This window comes from Lethenteron reissneri, chromosome 12 (genome assembly GCF_015708825.2).
Source record: "Lethenteron reissneri isolate LAM-NWPU_2019-01 chromosome 12, ASM1570882v1, whole genome shotgun sequence".
Taxonomy (NCBI): Eukaryota; Metazoa; Chordata; class Hyperoartia; order Petromyzontiformes; family Petromyzontidae; genus Lethenteron; species Lethenteron reissneri.
The window spans coordinates 8,874,492-8,901,082 of NC_083790.1; the positions used below are offsets into that span (position 1 = coordinate 8,874,492).

Below are 26,591 nucleotides of genomic sequence, written 5' to 3' on the forward strand. Positions count from 1 at the left end.
AAAATAATAAAAATAAAACATAATAAAATTATTTTCACGACGTTTCAGCCACAACGCAAGCAGCCGTCCTCAGGTGAAGACCAGGTCTGTCAGGGAGACAGTGTCTTCACCTGAGGACGGCTGCTTGCGTTGTGGCCGAAACGTCGTGAGAATTATTTTATTATGTTTTATTTTTATTATTGTATTACTTCCCTTCTACGTGACTTTACCGAACGAACCAAGAAGATGAATCCCTGCAGTCACGAAAGCTTTAAATCGAAATTTTTGGGCAACACTTTGATAAAAATTTTTATCAGTTTTTAAAAGGATAACGCAACTTTCCACTAAAGTATCATTGTTATCGGATTATATCACTACAAGAGTTGTAGTGCCCCCCCCCCCCACCAAGTTATGGACGGACAATCACAGCTCACGCATGAACACTTTAAAGCTTAGGTGGGTAGAAAGCGTTATAAAACGCACACAGCCTAGCTAGGCTCTTCCTTCTGATATTAGGAAGCCACTGGAGCTATGGAATTTCCAATCCAGACTGAAAACTAATTTCTTTAGAATAAATTTTAGTTTTTAGTTTGTTTTCTTCCCCCCCCCCCCCTGCACCTCCGATTAACGCGGTTGGCTATGTACTGTGCGCGAAAGAAGTTCAACATACAACGTACACAGTTCGGCATCTGCACGAGCTCTTTGTGTGCTGGGTCTTCGTCTTCTCTGAACAGGACACATTCCGGTGCCGGGCGCAGCTGCGGTCGGAGCGACCAGACTCACCGGGCAGTTTCCCCGAGGCCAGCAGCACGGCGTCGAGTGCGTAGGTCTCCTGCAGGCGCAGCAGCGCACGCGCCGCCCCGACACGGTCCTCCTCACTCGGGAAGAGCGCCCTCCGCTCGGCCAGCCGCAACACGAAGCCTGCACGATGAGGCACGGTGGCACACAGCACGGTCAACTGCACCGCACAGCACGGTCAAGCACACAGCAGGGTCAACTACACGGCACGTCAATCACACCACATATCACGGTCAACCACACGGTCATCCAGACCACACAGTCAACCACACTGCTCGGTCAACCACACCACACAGCACGGTCAACCACACTGCACGTCAACCACACTGCACGTCAACCACACAGCACAGTCAACCACACTGCACGGTCAACCACACTGCACGGTCATCCAGACCACACCGCACAGTCAACCACACACCGCACAGTAGAAGCTCACCACAGCAAGTTCTGGCAGCGCTCTACTGACCGTTACCAAGCTGCCACGATGTGTCACCGTCTCCACACGAGCTCGCTATCACAATTAGAACATCACTGGTGATAGTAATAATATAAAATCCTCACAATATAAATAATAATTTTTATTTCCAGGAAATCCTTGCCAAGTCCTGCGTAGAGATGCAGGACTAAGCAAGTCCGTTTTGAGAAGCATTCTGCATAGAGCAGTAAACGGGAAGAAAAAAAACTAAAACCCACTCTTACAAGGGGCGACGCTCAAAACTCTGCAAAGATAGATTCAAGAATCTACTGCCGTACTGCCCTCTCCTGTCCACCTTGCACGCCATGCCGACACACACCTGGCATTCCCAGACAGCGTCCCATTCAAGCACCAAACGAGGCTCATGCCTGCGCTTGAGCCTCGTTTGCTACTCGCCGAGCTTCCGAGATCTGACGAGATCGGGCCCAACGTTGGCAAGTCAGGCGCTCGAACGGCTATCGCAAACCAGCTCGAGGCAGAGCCCCGTCTCCTTGCCCAGGGACATCCTCCGGTACCTTCTGCTGACTCCTGCAGGAAGTTCTCGAGCGCCGCCCAGCGCTGCCCCATGCGCATGGTGTGGTAGGCGTTGATGGGATTGCCCAAGAAGCCCTCGGGGTCCGAAGTGGCGACGTATGATTCCGCATCTTTCATTTCCTTCCACCTGCAAGGCACGCGGGACCAACGCGCTGCGGTTTGGCCGCTCGTGCCACCGCTCGCGGAAGAAGTCTCCAACAGAACGAGCTCCAGATAGCCGCTCAAGAGGGAGTTTGGCCTACTCTTCCACGCCTGTCCACCTTCGATTAGCACGGTGCGAAATAAGTTCAACAAACGTACCCACATTGGAAGACGCGGCAGTAGCCGTGTTTTACCGCACCACCTGCCGATCGACTGTGCTGCACACGTTTGAACTGCTGGGTGGATAGAGGCTGGCTGGGGTGGGGATTTAACTCGCACCATTGTTCCTACTGCCTCTCTTTGACAGTGCTGGGGCATCTCATATGCTCTCCCAGTGGTCGTGTAGATTTTTCTCCAGGTCCTCCGGTTTGTCCCTGCACATTTATAATCAACACCACGCGTTCAGAGCATTTGGCTGCTATAAATGTCCACGTGATCAGTCATTTCTCGTTGAGCTGTCATTTTGTGGCAAAGTCGCTTCTGAAAAAGAGCTGTATAGCTCAGTGAGCCTTACCTGGTAAATTAAAAACTAGTTTAGTTTAGCTTTTAGCTATGGGTTAAGAAACAAATGACTAGTTAAATTTCGATTTAAAGCTTTCGTGACTGCAGGGATTCATCTTCTTGGTTCTTTCGGTAAAGTCACCTGAGGACGGCTGCTTGCGTTGTGGCCGAAACGCCGTGAGAATTATTTTATTATGTTTTATTGTTATTATTTTATTATTTTATTATTTCCCTTCTACGTGACTTACCGAAAGAACCAAGAAGAGAAATGACTAGTTTCTAAAAATGTTGTCCCCGTTAGGGAATAACACCTTGCTGCCGCCAGCGTCGTCAACTTCAGTGCAGAATTTTTAAACCACCTCTCCACCGCCACCTCCCTTCCCTTTTATCCCCCGGCTGTGCGTACATATGTTGAACCTCTTTCGCACCGTACGTACGGTGTGGAGGGATGGACAACAAACTGACCCGCAAAAAAAACTGAGAAAGGGACACATTGGAATACTGTCGGTAACATGGGTCCAGAGGGAAGAATACATGTATGCGAACTTCTTAGGTTTTTTCGGTAAAGTTACGTAGGTAAAACATTACAATTAATAAAAGTAAAATTTAAATAAAATAAAAATCACGACGTTTCGGAAGCAACACAAGCTTCCGTCTTCAGGTGGAACAGTCGCAGCACGATAGCTGTATCAAGTTAGAGAAATTATAGGAAAACCGTATTTTTATATATACTGGTTGAGGGTGGGAGGAGCCAAGGTAGGCCCTGAATATTATTTTTGTGAGGTTCGGTGCGGCTGAAACACGCGGAAGCTTGTGTTGCTTCCGAAACGTCGTGATTTTATTTTTATTTAACTTTTATTAATTTTAATTTTTTTACCTACGTGACTTTACCGAAAAAACCTAAGAATATGAATCCTTGCAGTCACGAAAGCTTCAAATCTAGAATGCATGCGAACGTTTGCTTATTCCGTTGCTCGGGAGGGGCGGGTGGGTGGGGGCGAGTAAAACACGATAATGAACCCTTCACAAACACGTACCGCTTCACTCTCTGCAGCCGCAGTTCTTGCTCGGCGATGTGCTTTTCGAGCGAACTGAGTAGCTCTTGCTCCACGTACAGCAGGTCGGTCATGTGCCCTGTACACAGCGAGGCGGAGCTCGCGGTCAAAGTCTCGACGAATCCATTTCAAGGCCAATGCGCATATATCAGGGGTCGGGAACCTTTTTGACTGGGAGAGCCATAAAAGCCAAATATTTCTAAATATATTTCATTGAGACCCATATAGTATTTTTTACGTATAATAAATTAAATATGTCTTACTTTTAATGCGACTTCTGGTCACGGGACCCGTGACCCGTGAAATGTATCTTCAAAACTAATTTCTGTTTACTTTAAAATGACACAGCATTATTAAGCAATATCACAAGTATTTTAAAATCAGTTCCAAACTGCTTTTTTTTTCAACTCAAAATTGTCTGGGAGCCATATGCCGTCACCGGAAGAGCCATATATGGCTCGCGAGCCATAGGTTCCCGACCGCTGGCATATATCGTCAGTGCATGTTTGCTTGCATGTTTGCCACAAGTACGTGGGGGTTAATGCAGAATTGATGCCTTGCAATAGGAGTGTCTATTTGGTGGTTTGAACATCTTGACACCTGTTTTAGTGCCAGAAAGGGGTTAAGGCTATTCTTATTTTATTCATCACCCTGAAGAACCGTCATTGGAGGATTATCCGCAGGATTGTGGAGCATTTTGGGCCGCTATCGGAATTTTAAGAACACGTGGTGTGTTTATGAAGAATCGAATGATGGCTGGCAAGGCCCTCAGTGAAAAAGGTTGCCACCTGTCTGGATTTGACCCAAACAAGTCCGCGATTTGGCACGTGTTCAGGTGGCAGGATTTGACAGGAAATGACTGACCGAGGCGGACTGAAAAATAAGTCGAGGTTTATGGGACCTTTTTGCCAGTATCCAAAATGATGAAAGATCAGAGTAGGTTTTAACGTGTTTGCATATTTTGCCACGAGTATGTGTGGTTTATGCAAACATAACTTTCAAGAGGTTTCTAATTGGTGTTTGAGCATCTTACCACCTGTTTTATTGCCAGAAAGGGTAAAACCTATTCTTAAGTCTACTTTTGTTCTACAGTGAAAAAGGTGCCAACCCTAAACACCACGTGTGGAGAAACTGTTGAACGTGTGAAAAGCAGTCATGATGAGCAGTCCCCAGGAAATCGACTCAAAGGCCTTCTTCACTGGAATCGGGTTATCCTCATAGCACAGTGCACGCAAATTGGGTGAGAAAGTACCCTCATTGCATGCAACAGGTATTGGTCACGTAGGGGACGTGGGCTAAAACGTAATGGAAGAAGTGTTTGAAATAATCGCAACCGAGATGCCGGCGAACACCTGGGACTCCCGAATCCCTGTAACGACGAGCGTCGCCAAAGCACTGGCGGACACGTGGAGGTTTCGAGGAAAGAAGCGTGCAAGATGGCATGTTGATACTGCCCAGTACTGTATGTGTGTGCGTGCGTGTTAGCATGTGGAGGTTTTTGTGGGGAGCGGTGGTGTCGTGGTTAGCGCTATGCTGCGCTACCAAGCCGGTTGACCCGAGTTCGATTCCCGCTCACGGCCAACAGTCGGTGACGATTATCTCAATCGCTTCTGGGCCTCCCCTAGGTCGACTCAGCCTCAAATTAGTACCTGGTGCGGTGTGTAAACATCGCCACAGGGGAGACAAAGACGGCCCGGCGTGGTGTTGGCCACCCACCCCCTCCATGTGCCGTGCCGGCCTTCATAGGTGCTACTCGCTAACAGCACTTGCCCCAACAGTCTGTTCAGGCTATAGGGGGGATCTTTGTCTTTGGAGGTTTGGAGGAAAGACGCGTGTAAGATGGCATGTTGACACCGTCCAGTAAGCGTGTGCGTGCGTGTAGTTTTACTGAGCCAACACAAAACGGCTGCCTAATTGCAAATCCTAAAAGGCGTACTATGCCTCGTTGGGACACCCTGTATATTTAGCTGGACAATGTATCGAGGCTCGAGCTTACGAGCACCATTTGTTTCCGCAACGTAAGTGCCAGCGGGCTAGGGCGCTGTTCCTCACTCTGCTTATTCGCCCCCCGACCCCGCGGGGTCTCGGGCAGATCACAACGCACACAACGCTTTGCCGCGGGGAGTTTTGACGTTTTGATGATTCTGAATAAGTTAAGTAATACACATACACCACATACAAAATGTAAGGATGCTGCCGTGCATTTTTCGCATGAAGTGCATTCTGCGCCAAGCACGTGTGGCGACGATGGCCAATTCGGTGGCGCGGAACAACGGTGAGAGGGCCCCCCCCCCCCGGCCCTCTCGCTTGCTCAATCGAAATCACCATCTTTAAAATCGAATGCGTGTCGGAGGTCACAGCGGCTTGTATGTATGTATGTTGAACTTGTTTTGCACCGTACAGAGCCAATCGTGCTAAGTGGAGGTGTGGGCGAAGGACAACAAACTAAACACAAGAAGCAGTTCGAAAGAGATGAGTTTTCAATCCTGATTTAAAAGTGCATCGCTCCCAATGGCTTTCTAATATCAGAAGGAAGAGTGTTCCAGACAGCCGCAGAAGCGTATCTGAAAATGCACGATGCAGAGTTCAATGGTAAGGCAAAAGCCGCTGCTGCTAGGATGACCAGAGCCTGTGTCATGGTTTATGCTACTTGACAAACGAGATCAGCGAGGTATTGCGGTTAATTTGCAGCGAGCACTTTGTGTGTAATGAGTGCGACCTTTTAATGTCTGAAAGGCAACGCAAGGGTGGGCGCTAGAGGAAGCAGCGGCGTGCCGTGGACGCGGGGTCAGGCAAGCGGTTTATCTCCGTCTCAAGTTTTACGGACAACAAACAGAATCAGAAGCTTTATTTATCCTGGGGAAATGGGATGAGCTATGAAGATCTTTTTCACAGCTGTCCAGTAGGGACGGGTCAGAAAGTTACAACAACAAACAGGCCCACGCAGCCTCCTGGGAGAACAGGGTTTGGAGATGGCCCAGCAGCACCCATGCTGCATTAAACATGGCGGCCTACAGCTGCTGATGGTTGCCACGGGGTTCAGGGGTCAGAGTGCTGGGGCTAGAACCGCAGAGATTTTTCGGTCCGAATCTGGGCAGGCACCCACGATTATAAACCGGGTTGCCACGTGTAGGGAGTTGATGGCCTCAGTGTAGTCACTAATGACTGCACACACAGAAGTGGAAGATGGCAGCCTTCATAAGGCCGCACTTTTGTCAAGTGAGAAATCGCGACGAATGCCATCAACGCGGCGACCGAATCATCAATCGTCAATCTCTCGGTCTACAGAGCAACAATACAAGCCACGCGGAATTGCAGTTATATCACGGGACCTTTTTGGCAGTATGAAAGTATGAAAAAAGAATACATATTCTTTGGTTCTTTCGATGAAGTCACGTAGGTAGAGAAAATATAATAGATCACGGCGTTTCGATCGTAACAACAAGCAACCGTCATCAGGTGTGAAACAAACAGCAGGAGGACTGCTCCGACGTAGGAGTTCCTACATCAGCAGTCCTTCTGCTGTGTTTGACTTTACCGAAAGAACCAAAGAGTATGGATTCCTGCAGTCACGAAAGCTTCAAATCAAGATTGAAATAAGAAAAGGTTTGACCCTTTCTGGCAATAAAACAGGAGGTGTTAAGATGTTCAAACACCAAATAAAAACCTTTTTGCAAGGAATCAAGTCTGCATTAACCACACACAGGACTTGTGGTGGACATGCAAACAAACATGGTCTGATAATAGATGGGCATTGTCTTTGCGACTGATTGGCCTACACCAGAGACAGCCTTCTTTACGGCCTAGTCTCACCAGTGTCAGACTAGAGAAAGCCAAAAGGCAAACAGTACAAAGACCATGCACGTATCAGAGCATTTATAGCTCGGGGTGACCAGCTATATCATGGGACTTTTTGGCAATATCAAAGTACGAGAAAAAAGGAATAAGTTTTATACATGTTTGGCAATAAAAAGGCGGCGGTTGCAGGATATTACAAGAGTAAAAAAACGTAAATTATTTACATAATGTACTGCGAACACAATACAAATGGAAAACAGCGTAAAAAAACATCCTGTCACAGACGTGTGTGTGTGTGTGTACAGCCTCGGACGTCACGGACCTCGGTCACCCTTTCGCAATTGTGGCCGAGGTACATCCTGCAAGCGTGGCCTGAACACGCGTGGCGAGAGAATGTGAAGTGGGCACACCAAGGCCGGATCTCACCGATGGACGTGAACACCTCGGCCGTGCCGTGCTGCATCACCAACGCGGCCAACAGAAGCCATTTGAGGAGAGCGCCGCTGGCCGTCATGATGGGGCCCAACCCCTGTCCCGCGCAGGAAACAGTGCGAGTGACACACTCCGATTAGCTCATTTTCAAATCGTCGCGGGCCACCACCGCAGCCGTTATCACCGTCATTGGAGTCACCATCTGCACCTCCGATTAGCACGTGTGGCTACGTACGGAGCAAAAGAAGTCCAACATACATATATTGTCTAGTCACTGCTGAATTCTCTATCCACTATGTCGCCATGCTGATGCCATCCCTCACAGTCCCAGTGCTGCTAACCATCACCATCATCATCATCGCTGTAATCATCAAAAGGTCAAAGTGTGGGAAATGTCAGAATTTTCACGACTACGGTCTCCTTGCTGCGGTTGTGAATGTCTCCGTTTTTTAAATGAAAGGCTGGGCCGCCCCACCGCGTTGTCACGAGGTCTACCTGCCCAAACCAGCTCGGGGTGACATTCACCTTGATTGGTGGCCTCGTGGAAATTCGACTTTACTTTGGTGGAGACCACAGCCCTGGGGGACGGGCGTCTACATAGAAACGCAGCGGTAATGTTGGCTGAAGTTGCATTGACACTCTCACGTTGCGAACGCAATTCATTAGGAATGACACAGTTCCAAGGATCGTCCAAATGCAATTTGCCCCACCCTGGTCGACAAATCCCTTCATGGTCTTTCCCCACCGTATCTTGCCACGCTTGTATCTTCCTGCGTCGCCTTCTCGCCCTCTACGTTCTTAATCTTTGCCGTCTCTCTCTCTCTCTGTACCTCCTCTTCCTTGTGCTCAATCCACGCTGTCGCTCTTTTTCTCTTCTTGCCCCTCGTTCGCCGGAACAAACTTCCCCTCCACAATAAACAGTCAACTTCGCTCACAGGTTTCCGCTCCGCACTCAAAACTCACTTCTATTCCCCAGAGCACTGCACGACCCCTTAATCTCTCTCTCATAACCGCCACCGTTAGTTTTCCCTCCTCATATTCTCATTACACGGCTTTCAATCATTAACCCCATTAATTAAATCCATTCGTCGTCATTTACTGCCATCATTTTCGCTTTCACCGAATTCGCACATCACAGATTTGCCCCAATTGCTCCCTCTCATCTATTTCATTCAGCTCATCTCCACCATTGTTAAGTCTGTGTAAAGTGCCTCGAATAAGGCGCTATATAAATCATTTTTACATAACATAAGATGACCAGTCTCTCCCATAGGACAACCACTGTTGACTTCCTGCAGAGCGGTATTTATTTTATCGCCCCCCCCCAGAAGGATGATGATTGGGCCGAGCCAATCTCAGACCGGGATTTGTGCTCAAGTCCCTTGAGAAACGCGAGGCGGGCACCCGTTCAAAGCGGAATCCTCGTGCAGGCGTTTGTCATTGCGATCACGTGCTGCTCATGGCTGCCGCTTGGCAATTTCCACTATGTGCGTTGAACTTCTTTCGCTCCGTATGAAGCCGACCGTTCTGGTCGGAGGTGCGGGGGGAAGGACAACAAGCTAGGGCTCTCTGTGTGAGTCTATGGGTCTCTGTGTGAGTCTATGTACGTATGTTGAACTTCGTTCGCACCGTACGAAGCCAACCGTGCTGATCGGAGGTGCGGTGGGAAGGACAACAAACTAGGGCTCTCTGTGTGAGTCTATGGGTCTCTGTGTGAGTCTATGTACGTATGTTGAACTTCTTTCGCACCGTACGTGTCGCTAAACCCACCACCACCCGACACAGCATACCAGTGAGTTGGAGAGTAAACCCACAACATCGACAATTTTAGATGGGTTTACTCTCCAACACACCAGTGTGCTGAGCTAGTAACGAAGTGGCATGTTTTGTTTACGTGACAAACCTTACTTTATTGGCTGTGTCGGGTGGTGGCAGGTTTAACGACACATTTAAATTTACGCGATCTCACACAAAAACCTCTATTATGGACAATATTGGTCACTAAAACCGACTACGTGTAAAACTGACCGAGAGAAGCCAGTGAAGTTCCACCACCTCCTGCAGGCGATGTCATGATGCCCTACCAAAAGCGCCTTTTCAGTTCGCCCAACGCTGACTTTAACGTCTCAACGGCAAGAGACGGACTTCGTCATCTTCATTACTGAGTTAGTGGATCACACAAATATGGAAACTCCCTCGCTGCCCGTGCCTGTCGAGGTCACTGTCTCCTGGCACACAGCCAGGGTGTGATGGCAACACAGCAAGCGGGTTAACATCCATTCGTACGGTGATCGAGTGTCACCTCTGCGCCTCGCAAGCGTGGGTTTTCTCCAGGCACTCCAGTTTCTCACCGCAATATATCAACACTAAATTAACCCTGTCCCATTCAGAGACGTGTGCAAGTTGCAGGGATGGTGTCCCGTTCACCGGCCCAATCTCGGATCGCGCGAGCGGTTCGGCGTTGATTTTATTTAGAGGGGCGTCGCGCCGATGTTTTTCAAAGATGTGGTGCTGCGCTCATCGCAGCGAACCAGGCGACACGACCGCACGCGACAATCGCTGGCGCCAAACTGTGCCACATGCCCTGCCGCGTGGCCTTGTATTTCCGATTCGATTCCGTTCAATTCCGTTCGGAATCGAATCGGAAGAACCGACGACGTACACGTACGTCATCGGAATGGGAAAGGGTTAATAGAGATGGCCAAATATCCCAATACACGACCACAGAGTTTGGTAAATTGTTGGCACCGGTGCTGGCAGCCTTCCCTGCTTGTGGTTTGCAGATGCCTCGATGTGAAAATAATATGAATACATACAATCATATTTAAACAATACCATAAATAAAACGTTACCTTTTTCCTGATAAAAAAAAGTCACGTGTATTTTATTCATGGGTCCCTCTAAAAAGTTTTTCGACCCTGCACACATGTCCCATTTACACCCCCCCCCGACCCAATCGGGCCTTGCCAAGACAGCTGCCTTTTCAAACGAGCAGCAGACAACCACCCTTCCCCAAGGGTGGCACAGTCGGGTTTTTTACAATCGGGTTTAATTGTATTTTTATATTAAACCCGATCATCTGAGATTGGAAGAAATCCGGTTTAATTGGTTCTAATTGCAGAACCGCACTTCTCAACGATGGGCTTCATCCATTCCAAGCGAAGGAACTCACTGGCACCCACGATTGTGGAGGAGAAGCTCCTCGTGTTCATCAAGACCAACCTGCCCGCCGCATTCTACGACTACCCCGTGCCCGACGGCCCCCCCGAGTACGATAGCAGCACCGACGAGGAAGCAGCCTAAGCCTATCAGAGTTTCGTATTCATTAAACCAGGTTTTAATTCCCTGAAATCGGGTTTAATTGTATTAAAGAAAAAACACGATGCCTGCCGCTGGAAAAATCGGGTTTTTTCCACCCATGTCCTCCCCCCGCTCCACCTTCTCACTTCTCCCCTTCCACATTCCTCCAGCTCTGTGAACCCAGAACTAAACGAAACCCCCGGGGCCTCCCTCCGCCTCCTCCTCGATTCACGACGACGACGACGGCAGCGGTGTCACACGCCTCTCCACAAGCCCAAGGCCACATTCCTTCCGTGGCGTATTTCTCTGTCTCCACTGCGGAACGTGAACGGGCAGGTGAGGGGGAGCTGAGGGGAGCAGCTCGCAGGAGAGAGGTGAGATGGCGGGCAGGGTCACAGAGCGATCATTGAGAGGTCGAGGCACGGGACTGATCGAGACGTACCACCACCACCAACAACAACCGCCCCAATTCGCCACTAAGTGGCGGTGACCTCACCACGACGCTTGTGCCAGGCCATGTGCACGTTGAGGCCACGTGAAGTGTCGAACGCCCGCTGGCAGGAGGTCACGGGGCAAACCCAAGTGCCATGGGTCGACTGACTGAGATGACCGAGACGAGTGGCTGATGCACCTCCTGTGCTCCCCTACTGTGCCAACCTTTTGTCGATCCGCTGCTGGATGAAAGCCTCCGCAACCCACGCCGTGCCAGCAATGGAAGTTGCTTGATCACGAGTGGGTTGGTGGCTGGAATCGAACTCAGGTCGATGGTTTCATAGTGCAGTGCATTAACCTGAGGTGTGGACTCGAGTCATGTGACTTGGACTCGAGTCAGACTCGAGTCATGAATTTGATGACTTCAGACTCGACTTGGACTTGCATAACAATGACTTTGTCCCACCTCTGAGGTGTGGACTCGAGTCATGTGACTTGGACTCGAGTCAGACTCGAGTCATGAATTTGATGACTTCAGACTCGACTTGGACTTGCATAACAATGACTTTGTCCCACCTCTGAGGTGTGGACTCGAGTCATGTGACTTGGACTCGAGTCAGACTCGAGTCATGAATTTGATGACTTCAGACTCGACTTGGACTTGCATAACAATGACTTTGTCCCACCTCTGAGGTGTGGACTCGAGTCATGTGACTTGGACTCGAGTCAGACTCGAGTCATGAATTTGATGACTTCAGACTCGACTTGGACTTGCATAACAATGACTTTGTCCCACCTCTGGCATTAACCACTGCATTGCCGCTCCACCCACCAAAAACATGCGCAGTGCATCGATGTAATGTTTCAATGCATTATAATCGTTAACCTAAGAAAGTCTCGCGAAGTTTCAAGATTAAAGATGATCCTCCATTGGGATGTTTAATGAGTGCGAGCGCGTGTTGTTGTACGTGGGAGGAAACACGAGCGCACGGAGACAACTCAAGGGTTATACCAGTGACTAACACTCGAGGAATGCACACGTGGGTCCGTGAACCCGCTGGTTGAATGTACTGCCATCTCCCCGAGCCTCAAATCCCAGCAGACTTGGAGATCTCGACAACAATCGAAACCATCCACCGACTCCTGTGCCTCCCAACTGCTGCCACGTGCTGCCAAGTCAAAGCGTCGAGTTTCTCGCTGCGTGAAACTCGCACGAGAGATGCCTCCGAATATTTTAGAGTCAGAATATTTAAATTTCGATTTAAAGCTTTCGTGACTGCAGGGGATTCATCTTCTTGGTTCTTTCGGTAAAGTCACGTAGAAGGGAAATAATAAAATAATAAGAATAAAACAATAAAATAATTCTCACGACGTTTCGGCCACAACGCAAGCAGCCGTCCCTATATATAGAGTCTGAAGACTCTGCCTTCTCGACAGACCTGTTCTCCACCTGAAGACGGCTGCTTGCGTTCTCACAAGATAATTGTATTTTATCATGTTTTATTTTTATTGTGAGAATTGTATTTTATTATGTTTTATTTTTATTATTTTATTATTTCCCTTCTACGTGACTTTACCGAAACATAACAAAATACAATTCTCACAAGAGAATTGGATTTTAAAATACAATTCTCACAAGAGAATTGGATTTTAAAATACAATTCTCACAAGAGAATTGGATTTTATTATGTTTTATTTTTATTGTGAGAATTGTATTTTATTATGGTTTCTTTTTATTATTTATTATTTCCCTTCTACGTGACTTTACCGAAAGAACCAAGAATCAGAATATTTATTTACACTGGAGGAAGCCGATGAGCTGCGAAGATTTGTTTGCACCAATGTCCAATTGGAGCTGCACTCACGATGGAATTCTACATTTCTACGGTGAGGCCAAATAATGTTTTCAGTTTTCAGTTTCATTTATTTGGTATAGCCCTGTGAGCCATTCGGCTCTTGAATCGGGTGCAACCGCAACAAACAAAAAACTAAAACATGAACAAGAACAAGAAACATCTTAAAGTGAATATCGATGTAAAGCTTTCGTGACTGCAGGGATTCATCTTCTTGGTTCTTTTGGTAAAGTCACGTAGAAGGGAAATAATAAAATAATAAAAATAAAACAGACAGACCTGCTCTCCACCTGAGGACGGCTGCTTGCGTCGTGGCCGAAACGTCGTGAGAATTATTTTATTGTTTTATTTTTATTATTTTATCATTTCAATTCTACGTGACTTTACCGAAAGAACCAAGAAGATCTTAAAGTGACTATGCGCAAACAGAAAAATCCATGAAAAAACAGCAAAATCTTCCAGAAAAAGCACCGTACACCAACGCTGTGTGCAAAAATTCCAACGGTTGGTGACTTACACAAATGTAACTGTGTAGAACTGCCACAAGCAGTGGATGCAATGAATGAATAGCTGTCTCCATCACACTGCCCGCTTCCCTGTATCACGTCGGTCGCGACATTCGCGTGAATTGATCACGTCACTGACATTAATGCGCAGATGCTGCAAAATAAATATAAATATATTATTGGCAAAGTTAGCAATTTGATACCAGTCTCATACTCGCTGTGTATGTCGGAGAAGCGGTGGTGTTGTTTTTGTTGTTTATGAAACCCGATCTAAGAGCTTATTGGCTCACAGGGTAATTAAAAATAAACTGAAACTGAGGAATACATTTTTATTCACTGCTGAGCAGCATTCCACGAGCACATATGTTGGCAAACGATCAGCACGGTTGGCTACGTACGGTGTGAAAGCATTTCCACGTACAGTAAGTACATCGGTGATTCACGATCACCTGGAGAAACTAGATAAACGCCGACATTGGCAAGAGTGCGACGTGATTTAGTGCGAAAATGCCAAACACATTATGGCACGTGTCATGACGGTGAAAGTTTCCGACCATGATGTCATGGTTATTGACAAGTACAATGCACTGCATATTCTGGCGTGATGTCAAATCCAGGCCACGATACACATGGCCTGGATTTGAACCAAGGTTGCCAATTACCAGTGGCAACTAGTAATTTCTTGCTGTAGTTGTCACACCTGATGACGATTGCTTGTGTTGCGATCGAAACGTCGTGATTTGTTTTATTTTATTTCCAACTACGTGACTTTACCGCAAGAAGCAAAGAGTATGGATTCCTGCAAGTCACGAAAGCTTCAAATCAAGATTGGTATTTGAACCTCGCTTCCAGCCTCCCATATATCAACTGCAGCGAGTTAACGAGAGCATCGGGGCTGGTACGGTGCACGTGGCCGTAGACTCACAACTGACCACATTTGTCTCCCCAGAACAGACAATCGCACATTGCAATGATTTAAGGCCAAGCGCAACAAATTTTTAGTCTGCGGCCGGAATAAAAACTTCGATCTCACTAGGGTGTTCGCGCCAGCTGCTGTTACAGGAGTGCAGCTGTGCGTCTGGAGCCTCCCTCTAGCACCATAGTGGGTACGGCATGTCAGCCAGCCCTAGGTGGCTTGGTCCTGGTGGTAGCCGGAGTGAACCCGGGAGGACGCGTGATGCTGGGCCGAGATCCTCCGCGAAAGGTCTAGAAGTGGGCGTGGCCAAAGGCGGAGCGAGGCCACGCCCAGGAGCATCAAGGGGGGAGCTTGGCTCTGTCTCGGGAGAACCTTGCCAACACCTTGCCACTCACCGTACCACTCATGGACATGCTAATTTCTCTAACCCCTCCCTCTCTCTCCACCCCCGCCCCCCTCTCTCTATGTTTGCTCTCTCTCTATGTATCTCTGTGATATCTGTCTCTACTTATATGTCTGTCTATATGTCTCTGGTTCTGTGTTTTATCTCTCTCTCAAATTTAGCATTCTCAGGAAGAACGTAATCAACCAGGTAGGGTGTTGACTGTTATGTTATCCGACTCTCTGTTGTATTACATTACATTTCTAAGTATACTAGATTTGTGTTTCTATTTAATTTATACCTGATGACTGATTGCTTGTGTTGCAATCGAAACGTCGTATGCTAGTATTTATTTAATTTATTATTTTATCTTGATACGTGACTTTACCGAAAGAACCAAATAATAATTCCTGCAGTCACGAAAGCTCCAAATTAAGACTAGAGCTTGGCTCGTCTGTGGAATCAAGCCTTGGTCCCGCGTCTCGTCGTCTCCGTAGTTAGCCACATCACCTGCTACAGAACCCGAGTTACGTTCAGTGTTACCTGCTCGGGAAGTTGTTCAATAAAAGTGTTGCCTCCCAGTGCAGAGTGTGTGCCTCCGTGTTGGTGAACAACACTACACATAGATGAGTGGGCTAACCACCGTACGATCAGACACACACACGCACGCACATCTGGTCACATGGTATAACCTCTCCCTTGGAACTCTTGACAGACGAGAACGTGCCAGATATGGAAATGTAGGTTTAATGTCAAAGTAAGGGAGGGGGGTGAGACTGAAGAATGTGGATGAACGGGATATGAGAACGGTCGATGTGCCGCAAGAAAGGGGCACGGAAGAGAATTACGCGGATGAAGAGAATCCCAACAACCAACCCGATGCAACAATGGGACGGTTTTTTTGTTCGGGCTTGGAAGAAGGACGATGGAAATTGAAGTTCACCGTCGAAGTGAGAAAACGGCCAGCGAAGCGGAAAAAAAGTTGCCACGTCGTATCGCCCTCCGACGCCCCCCCCCCCCCACTGAAAGAAGCAAGCCCACGCCACTTGCTCTATAGTGCACATAGCGCATAGCCCCCCCTCCCTCCATCCCTCCCTTGGGCCGGCAAACTTTGCCATATGTGAGCCAAAGCCAATGTACAGGCTACCGCTTCCAATTTCTCGAGAAAAATCCAGACGTAGCCGCTCGGTGACATTTAGAGCCCTTAAAGAGGCACTGTGAGCACGAATGGCCTTTTGTGGAGTGTTTATTTGCACGCCATTCTGTGGAAGGAGATGCTGCAGGGGTCGTTAACGGTTACCACACCGGACTTGCAATTTGAGCAAGTCCAGATTAAACAATGGGGCAGGGTTCTTAAATGCCCCCCACAGCCTCTGTCCACCCAGCAGTATGCACAGGCTCAAGAAATATTTTTCTGATTTTGCTATGAATAAACTTTAGTGCAAACGTATCACACTGTCTGACTCCCCCTTAAATATTTTGCTATTTTTTCCAACGATCTTCGTGTGGCTGTTCCATTTTCTGAGTCACGCGGCAAATTCATCCTATTATCCGCTATTGTCTGCAATTTTTATATATATAAGGTGCTTCAAAAATGTTCCAACACTTATATGGGACTTTCGTTTTTAATGGCAAAATAACTGCTAATACACACTGTAACATGATAACAAATGTGATGTTAATAGCTTCAAAAAGTCAAAGAGTCTCCCAATTGTTCACCATCGTTGTCAACACGTGCCTGGAATCTTCTCCAGGTGGTCTCCAGAGCCCGGAGGCACATTTCTTGTGGTATTGTTGCAAATTCTCAGAAGTGTTCACATTTTTTTTAGGCACCCTGTATATTTATGAGCATTTGGATGACTGCATCATTTTCTACCGAGTCAAGTGCTCTTTTGTAAATCTATGAAAGTCTAGGCACATTGGTAATTAACAATTATTAGGCCTTACCAGAATACGATTAACATTTGTATTTTCTAACCCCGCCTGGGCCTTTCTGCAATTGTTCCCAATGATCTCAATGAAACAAAACTATGATATGAGTATAAGAAGATAATGGGGTCTATAGTTCTTAAAGACAGTTTTATAACCATTTTTGATACCAGAATAATTGAGGCATTAATATATGATTGTGGTATTTATTATTGAGTAGATATTTTGTCTGTCCCAAGCTACCATACACATAATTTCGTGCCAACAATTGTTCACAACTCTTTGATGATGTCCATAGTTATACCATCTGCTAAGGGCAAAGTTTACTTCTTCAGAGGTGACATGGACAATCTTATTCTGAGAGATGACCTGCATGCTGAGCTCAAGGCATTTCCATATAGATCTGCATAAGTATATATACTGTTATTGGACATACGCAATGAAAGAAAAAAATGTTAAGTATTAAAAAAATGGTATTCATTAGAAACAGAAGACCTCAAACCACATAGTGGGCTAATGTTGGAACAGATCTTGGAGGTTGCATGCCTACTGTGCACCAGTTTGTGGTTTCTGGCAGTCGAAAGTGTTGGTGCGGTGTGGTGGCATCCACGGATATGGGCACGATATCTTGATATTACTAAGTTGTATGAAAGCAGTCGAGTCTACTCCCTACACTCCCTGGCCCCCGAGTCCCACCAATTGCCTGTGGGGGTGGGGGGGGGTCTTACACCAAAACCTGCCACCAACATTGCCTAACTGTTATCCACCCACGCCAAGGGAAACACATAAGACTACACTTTCAGGACACGGCAACGGTGTTAAGTGTTTTCATGAGAATAATTATGGCCGTGTCGTGACGGTAGAGCACATGGTGGTTGGGACCACATGGCCTTTGAAGTTTCTATACGTCTACCAATGGAGTGGGGACATACACAACTGTGCCGGCACAACCACACCGCAGCACCAACACAAAACCGATACCACATCTTGTCTGCACACGCTAGGCAATTGTCCACATGCAACCAAAAAAAGTTCCCATAAATTACAGAAGTAAAAACGTGGTCTGTGCTACATTTGTATAGTGCTAAGTAGAAAAGGGACAGATCTACATTTCAGCTATGTGAGACTCTACACCTCAGCTGTGTCTGTAGACACTGTAAACACAAGCCCATCTCTATTGGAGGCCTTGGGCCAATTGTGTCAATTGCACTTTTATATAGCCAGGGCCAGTCCTTTCAGGGCAACCACCGTTGCCTTCCAATATAGGTGGAGCTGCCTCTCCACGGAATGCTCATTTGTCCAGTGGGATGATACAAACAATAGAATTTGGATTCATATAAGTGCCTAAATACAACTGCATCTCAAGATGTTCTACAAAAGCAGTGCAGCTTGCATTTAATGTGGACGGTTACTACATTCTACCAAATAAACAGTCATAGGCAGAAGATACAAGTTCTTTATCCTGGACTTGAACAGGGGCAGGGAGTCAACAGCACAGATTGCTGGAGAGAAAGTTTCACGAGAGGTGCCTATTAAGTGCAAATCATCATAACATTGCGCGGGCAAATTTCGATTTAAAGCTTTCGTGACTGCAGGGATTCATCTTTTTGGTTCTTTCGGTAAAGTCACTTCTACGTGATTTTACCGAAAGAACCAAGAAGATTGCGTGGGCAGCAAAGGAGAAGGAGCGACCTCCCACTAAGTGGAGGTTGACTGGCAGTTTTGACATAATTATCTGCTATTGCTGTATATGCTATGAAGAAGGACCGTTGCTTGAAACGTCACCCATTGTATTTTTTTCATTCAAGGCCGCAGTGTTATTGACCAATGTGTTCGGTTTTATTATGTGGGCTTGTGCGCCACTGCCAGCGGCCAATATCGCCAAAAAAATGCGTCTGCTACTCTGTCTGCCAGACCGTTGTGGGGACGGGCGTTGGGGCTGAGGGGGTGCTCGGCTTTCTGAGTGTATGTGATGACCTGCACGTCCACACTTGCCCACTGAAACTTCAAAGCACATGGCCCAGGTTCTCTGCGTACCAGACCTAATTGTAACTTGAAAACGTCACCGCCGGATAAAAACGGTGATCTTGGAGAACACGTGCAACTTCTTAGGCGGTTTTTTAAAAAAATGTCAGCAAAGGTGTAGTATTTGCTGATGTTACTGTAAGTGTACGTTTCCACTGCTGGATAAAAAAAGCTCCAAATGTTGTCACAATCACACACGCGCCACATTTGGCATTCATAGACCATGTGCCCCTCTAGAAGGCATTTTGACCTACTCTTCCACGCTGTGCAGACGTCTTGGAAGATGTGAGAGTCACCCGCGCTTTAACCCACCACATGGGATCTACCAATGAACTAACTTTGGTACACCCAATTATAACTCTTGGTTGAACAGAAGTGGGAGAGATATTTAACAAATTGCTCATGAAATATTTGCTGAGCCTTCCAAAAAAACTATTTTTCAGGCTGGTCCCAGCTGTTTTGAATGTCCTAATGGGCTAAATTCCTCTTCATATTTTGCACAACCACAAAAAATCCACATTGCCCTGAACTCAAAGAGGACTTGTGGAAATTATGCGAATGCCCCTATAACCAATAAACAGAGAAGACAAGACTTTTCGCTGTGTACCTGGGGCATTCCCTTCCACAAGATCCCAAAGAAACACACACACACATGCCCAAATAGCCCCGACTCAATGCCCTCATTCAATTGGCAGAATGTTGTTCATTTCCCAACACCCAACAAGGTATTAACGTTACATTGCGCGCACATAGGTGGCATATATATAATCATCAGCCATGATCAATCCACTGCTGAATGAATGCAAACCCAAAGCTGTCGATTTCCATCACACGAGTTGATTTCTCGGCTATATCTCCCCGGTGGATGTTCTCACGTGCACGTTGGCTGCAACTCCGTTGTTAGTCTCGACCACTGGCCATAATCATCCCTTCTATGCAACATACTGTAATAATGTTGGAAATGTACATACTTCACCACGCTGGTCATGGTTCGGGATGAAGGGGCGGGGGGGGACCGCCAGGACTAGTTCAGATATTACTCGCCTCTGGTGAATCGAACTTATCAATGTGCCGAGTTTCACAGTGCGCTAACCACTGCACCACCACTCCCCCTATAAGTTACTTGAACTACACATTACACTTCTGAAGGTAAACAAAAACATGTTGAGCACGTATGTATGTTGAACTTCTTTTATACCGTACGTGGCCAACCGTGCTTAATCGGATGTGCGGATTGTCTGTGTGTTTTATGTGCAGTATGTGTATATATACTGTGTAGTGTGTATGTATGCACATTGTGTATAACTGTATTGTTCATGAATATTTTATATATGTGTATATATTGTGTATGTGTATATAGTCTATGTGTAGTGTATGTACACACATTGTGTATGTCTGATTTGTGTTGTGTATAATAATTGTGCAGTGTGCGTACACACTTTGTGTATATATCGTGTGTACTGTATGACAATTGTGTGCAGTATACGTACAAGCATTGCATAGACGTTGTTTTTGCATGTGCAGTGTAGGCGTGTAGACACTTTGTGTATTATAATTGTGTGTGTAGTGCCCGTAAAACACACTGTGTATAAATGTATGTTTGTGTATGTGCAGCATGTGTGTGTGTGTAATTTAGACTCTGTATAATAATCGTGCCCACGTGTTCAGTGTTAACAAGTGCACTGCTCTGCGGGATCAACAGAATATTCCAGAGAGCTGCTGCCCTCCAGTGAACACTGCCAGTCGACTCCGACTTGCCAAGCGTAGCAAACTACCCAGCTCTTCCACAGCACACACACATAGCACACACACACAGCACACACACACAGCACAGCACACCAACTCGTGCTTATTACCCCATTACACAGCTGATGCGTTACATAACCGTACACTGTGCAGTACACAACTTATACATCGTATTCGTACAGCGCAGCATTGGCAAGGCATGCTTACAGAACGTAACTATTGTTAATCATCTTCTTGGTTCTTTCGGTAAAGTCACGTAGAAGGGAAATAATAAAATAATAGAAATTAAACATAATAAAATTATTCTCACGACGTTTCGGCCACAACGCAAGCAGCCGTCCTCAGGTGAAGAACAGGTCTGTCGGGAAGACAGCTTCGACGTGACTTTACCGAAAGAACCAAGAAGATGAATCCCTGCAGTCACGAAAGCTTTAAATCGAAAGTTATTGTTAATCACTTTTTGTTCACACGCCCGAGTGTTGTTGTGACCAAACACAATTATAAACACGCCTACCTGCTTTGTGACGTGCCGAGTCAAGACGTCGTTTGACAATTAGACGATGATGCTGCTGCTGCTGTTGCCCTAGGTTTACTGCGGTATGTGTGTGCGTTCTATGTGTGTGCCGATCACAGTTTCAGTTTTAGCCACGCTCCAAGTGGACAGAGTAGCAAGCAAGCAAAGCTGCCTTCCGCCTTCCTTAACAGGGCTAGTGCCCACGTCAATGCTCTCAAATCTCGCCTGCTCCCTCCCTCCCTCTCTCCATCCCTCATCCCTCCCCTCCCTTCCTCTTTAAACGGAAAGCACAAAAAATCCGCCCCCCACCCACCCACCCACCCCCGTTTCCACTCTCGTTGGGAAACGTCGCTTCCTGCTGTTTGCCAGCGCAGTTTGTCTTGGAAGCGGTGGGGTCCTAAAGGTCCGTGGTTGCGAGATGTTGACTACCTCGCCCGGTACACAGGAGGGCCGTGGGTTCCACCCCGACCACTGTGACACCCGCTGTATATTTGGAGTCTGAGCGATGTTCTTCGCTCTCTCTCTCTCTTCTCTCTCACCCCGTGGCTCGCGTGGACTTTTGTCCGGGTCTTCCCCTCCACACATGAGCATCAACATCACGTTGAGATCATTTCGGCTGCTACGAATTTCTTCGACGCGACGATAAGTCCACCTCGTTGAGCTTATCATTTGTAATAGCCGGGTCGCTTCTGAAAAAAAAGAGCCATACAGCTCAAGTTGGGGCCCTTACCTGGTCTAAAATGAGAACAAGTATAACCCGTAAAAACAAAGTTTTTCACTATAAATCCTTTATATGCGTGGCGGCTAGAGTCCTCTCGTCCTCTGGCTTGAGATGGCTGCCACCTATGGGTCAGATGATTGCATTGCACCATTAAGCAATTGGTAATTAAATATAATAGTTTTGTCCTAACAAGTGTAAAATTTTTGAAAAAAAATTTCACGAACATTAATTGTCACGCACAACGAGTCTGTGTGGAAAATGTCAGCTCGATTGGATTACGGGAAGTGGGTTAAAAAACGACCGAAAGATTTGCACGGTCCTAAGCAAGCAAGCGAACTTAATATAAAGGATTTAAAAATAGTTTAGTATAGTTTAGTGCGTGTGTTGGGGGGGGGGAGCGGTGGCGCAGTGGTTAGCGCGCACCGCTACGTTCGATTGCCACTCACGGCGAAGCACCATTATCTTGAACCGATCCCGGGGTGTGTGAGATGGTAACAGCTATTGGATGCCTTCATCCAGCAGCGGATGGATCGCGGCTGATGATGCGTCCACTAGAGCGGCTCCAATCTCGAGCCCCCTGCAGTAGATGATGCCCTTCCGCCAGCACCGGCGTGAGAAATAAATTACAGGGATGCACCTTTACCTTTTTTGTGTTTAGTTTCACTAAAACTGCCGAGTTCGTAAAGTCACGCACATACAACGTTAGAGGCACTGATGCTGGTCTCTCTCGCTCACGAACGGTAGTGCCCAGAGCCGGCCCAGCCACGAAGCGACCCTTGCAATTGCAAAGGGCCCCGTGGCCAGCAGAGGGCCCCCTAGAGTCACTGCTAGCTAGTGGGTGAAAAAAAATCATACATCAAAGGGGCCTCCAACCAAATTTTGCTTCGGGCCCCCAAAGGTCTAGAGCCGGTTCTGGTAGTGCCCTCCTTTAACCACACCGTTGACTGCCCTACCGGCCAGCTTGCACATAAATAATACCAACAACACACTTGCTTTTATGGAGTCGTTCAGCCGTGCCCCTCCATCTCGACAACTGAACCAGAGTCCGTGGGTGGATGTCGTAACGTGAGAGCGGTGGGAGGGGAGTGCTAAGCCGACTGAGCATGCACCCCCCCATTTTTTTTTAAACAAAAAAAATAGCAAATTCATACAACAGAAAGCAAGGTAGCTTAAACGTGGCAGTCGTGCGGCAGTGGATTATTGAATCTATCTGTGAGCAGCTTCGGATGTTAACCCCTTGTGTGCAAATGTTGGTGTTTTCGTCGGGTATTTGTTCCTACTGGGTCTGCCCATCCATCATTTATTCGACACTCGTCAATATTTATTAATGGAATTGGCCAAACATATCAAATGCAGGACCCATATGAATAATATTGACTCATTGAGGATTCCATGCGAAAAAAACTATTACCGTATTCAGATTATGAACTTTGCCAATTTTACTGTATTATAGAGCAAACATTTGGGTGTTGCGTCTTATCATCTTGTAGGAATGTAGGTAATGCATGTGTGTGTAACCAGCTTGGATACCTTTCATTGACACTGGGCACAAATTTTGGGTGCATCTTACTCTCCTGAGGATCTTAAAATCTGTTACAGTTATAGTGTTACATCTGTTGGCATAATAAATTCGTTTGAATTCACTCTAGGAAACTAATAAAAGTGCATTGGGCTCACTGGCGCTGTTCCAGTGGTCTTACTTGGGATATTTGGCCAATTTCTTAAAGAATGTTTTCCTTGAATATTGTCCTTCAGCAAATATTTGATCTTGGCGAGTTGCTTATTAAATAGTGGAACTCCCCTTATCCATAAACGTATTATCTGCACTCATCCGTGTACTCAACTAGCAAAACCCATGTTACCATGTGGATTATACAATACACATTAATCCATGAAACAGCTACCAGAATTGGCTGCTTATAAGTGTAGTGACATCACAGATGTCACTGGATGGTGCCGGCTCTAGAGGGGCACGGCGTGCGATGTACTCACATCACGTATGTAGCAACATCGTGAATGTGACTTTGTAATGCCGACTCCAGCAAGGCACGGCGTGCAATGCACCGTCACCGCAAACACCCCGTAGGTGGGTGTAGTACCAGCCCTAGAGGGGGCTTGGCGAGCGCTGGGATAGCGCCCAGTGGCACCACGCGTGGCGTGCAGTGCGGACTCTCACCGCAGGGAGTGGCAGAGCGTCAGCCGAGGGGCAGGGTGACCCTGGGCCATGGCACTCTGGTTGACCCCGACAGCACGTGACCGGTAAAGTCTACATGGGGACCTAGGTGGGGGCTAGGGGGTGGTCACGGGCAGGGGGGGGGGAAGATCCTACGGGAAGGGTCGAGAGGAAGGACTCTCTCGAAGGTGGGCGTGGCCAAGGGCGGGGCCAGCCAAGACCCGGGAGCATACAAGCCGGGTCCCCCACAGGGACCGGGGTTCAGCGTTGCTACCGTCATCTGAAGATCTACGTTCTAAGTCGAAGTCTCCAAACACGTGGACCCGGACCAGAGCCGAGGTCCGGTCCAGTGTAGCCAACTCCCAGTGTGTTCGTGGAGTTTAGCCGGGTGGTCCACCACCCGAGGATGTTATCTGGTAAAAGGGGCAGCTACCCCTTTGTGTATTACGTTGGCGTAATAAATGTGATGCCTCTAAGAAGTACGTCTGCGACTCAGTTGAATCTACTACACAAGTACTAAATTGAGTATTCAGTATTTGTATTTTTATTTCACAAAAGGGTTAATTCTGTTATCTGCATTTTTCTTCACGAGTCTCCCGAAAGTTATCATTGAATCAAATTATTTCCTTTTTTTCAAATATGCATATAGAGCGCACTTAAAAGCCCCCAAAACCTTTACATTCTCTCATCAATCACCCAATGGCATGCTGCAGTCTAGCCAAGGGGACACCTAGTGGCATCTGCCCCTATGCGAAAAGGTGTGCATACGATATGCCGACAAATGGGCATTTGCCTGCTAGTAGGGGGCGATTTAGCCTTGTGCTTTTTCCTATTGAGTGTTATCAAAATGTGGCGACGTTAATTCCCGACACCAGCATGGTTCAAATAACGTCACGAGATCTTGAATGTTCACAGCGAAGCAGACGGCACGTATTTATAATAAAAATTAATAGTATTTACCAGGGTGGTTGCTGGGCTATAAGAGTGAAGCTCTGCAACAAGCCGTAAATGCGCTACCACTCTGCAAGGTCACCACAGATAAGTGCCACTGAGAAGTGGTAGCAAATTCGTCCGGTTATTTTCAGCACAAATATTATCCAAACAAATCGACGCGTAGAAAAGGCGAGATGCAGTGATCTATTAATAGAGCTTACATTGGCTTGTGAAGGTCTCCAAGACAACCACCAGATTGTACATATTTTAGAAACACACTTCCAAAGAATATAGTAATAATGAATAAACTCGTGTTATAAAGTGCCTTTCAAATTAGTCATCTCAAAGCGCTGTACATCAAATGTAAACAAAAAGTGAAGCAGCACAAATGTTTGGTCATCAGGTTTGCTGACAAAATTAACCAACACATCGACATTGTTCAAATCAATATTTGGTGTAGTTATGAAAACCGAACGTGTTGCAGACATGAGTGATAAACACCGCCTTCAGTTCACAACATCCCAGCGACTCCACGAGACAAACATTTCTGCACTCTGGTCCCTTGCTACCCATAAAACGTCACGCTCTCATCTCCAGAGTAAATATTGCACTATCGCACAACGCGGTTTATATCGACCACAATATTGCAAATACTGTATGCACTGTATTTACACCAGTGCAGTTAGTTGATTAGCGAGTTTAGCCATCATTAAAAACTCCGGTAACTCACGGGTCGGTGTCTTCCAGTTTTTGCTCTCTCAATAACGTGCTCAAACCCTAAATGTAATAAGTAACTTTAAAAAAAAGCTGCTTTTAGCTGTAAAAGGGTTGGTGATTTTAAGAGGTCTAAAAACATGCAAGATTGCACCCCATGAGGACTGGAGATGAGTAACCAAGGCTTTAATACTACATGGTAAAAGGTGACGTTGGTTAGCAACACTAAAAGGAAATGTCACCGATGTTAGGTCACCAATTACCAATGAGTAAGAGGCTTACCATGACTGGATTTTAAAAGTGACTTCATTAATATAAACAATCTTTAACAGCGTGGAAGTTGAACAACCGCCATTCGACACGAAGTGGCAGTGACGTCTTCCCAGTACTTGTGCACATTAAGGCCACGTGAAGTGTCGAACACCCACGTGGCAGGTCATGGGACAGACCCAGGTACCATGGGTGGACTGAGATGACTAGCCAATGCAACACCTGTGCCCCCCCTGCTATTCAAACTTGCTGTGTTTTAGCCACCCGGCACTCCATTCGTTGTTGGGAGTGTCGCTCCTCTGCCCTCCATTGTTGCTGGGGCCGACGGCCTCCAACTGCCCAGCAGGGTCCTTCACGAGCCTTCTCCAGACATACAAACATGCAAATATAGTGTACATACGTGCACACAGCAGCTGGCACTTCACAGGCAAATGAACACGAAAATCAAATAGGCCACCACGGTA

The 26,591-nt window shown here is 46.9% G+C and overlaps 1 protein-coding gene across 2 annotated transcripts in view; it reads right to left on the reverse strand.

Annotated features, from left to right (window-relative positions):
* Positions 1-21,533, reverse strand: part of LOC133341866 (prolyl 4-hydroxylase subunit alpha-1-like) — a 47,740-nt gene extending 26,207 nt beyond the window's left edge. For both annotated transcript variants that reach the window (XM_061550662.1, XM_061550660.1), the window contains exons 1-5: positions 21,317-21,533; positions 7,708-7,810; positions 3,466-3,562; positions 1,768-1,913; positions 763-900 (exon numbers count right to left, since the gene is read on the reverse strand). In XM_061550662.1, coding sequence (XP_061406646.1) covers positions 763-900; positions 1,768-1,913; positions 3,466-3,562; positions 7,708-7,795 — 469 coding nt within the window. In that variant the 5' untranslated portion in view covers positions 7,796-7,810; positions 21,317-21,533. The remainder of the gene's footprint in view (positions 1-762; positions 901-1,767; positions 1,914-3,465; positions 3,563-7,707; positions 7,811-21,316) is intronic.
* Positions 21,534-26,591: the final 5,058 nt, after the last annotated feature.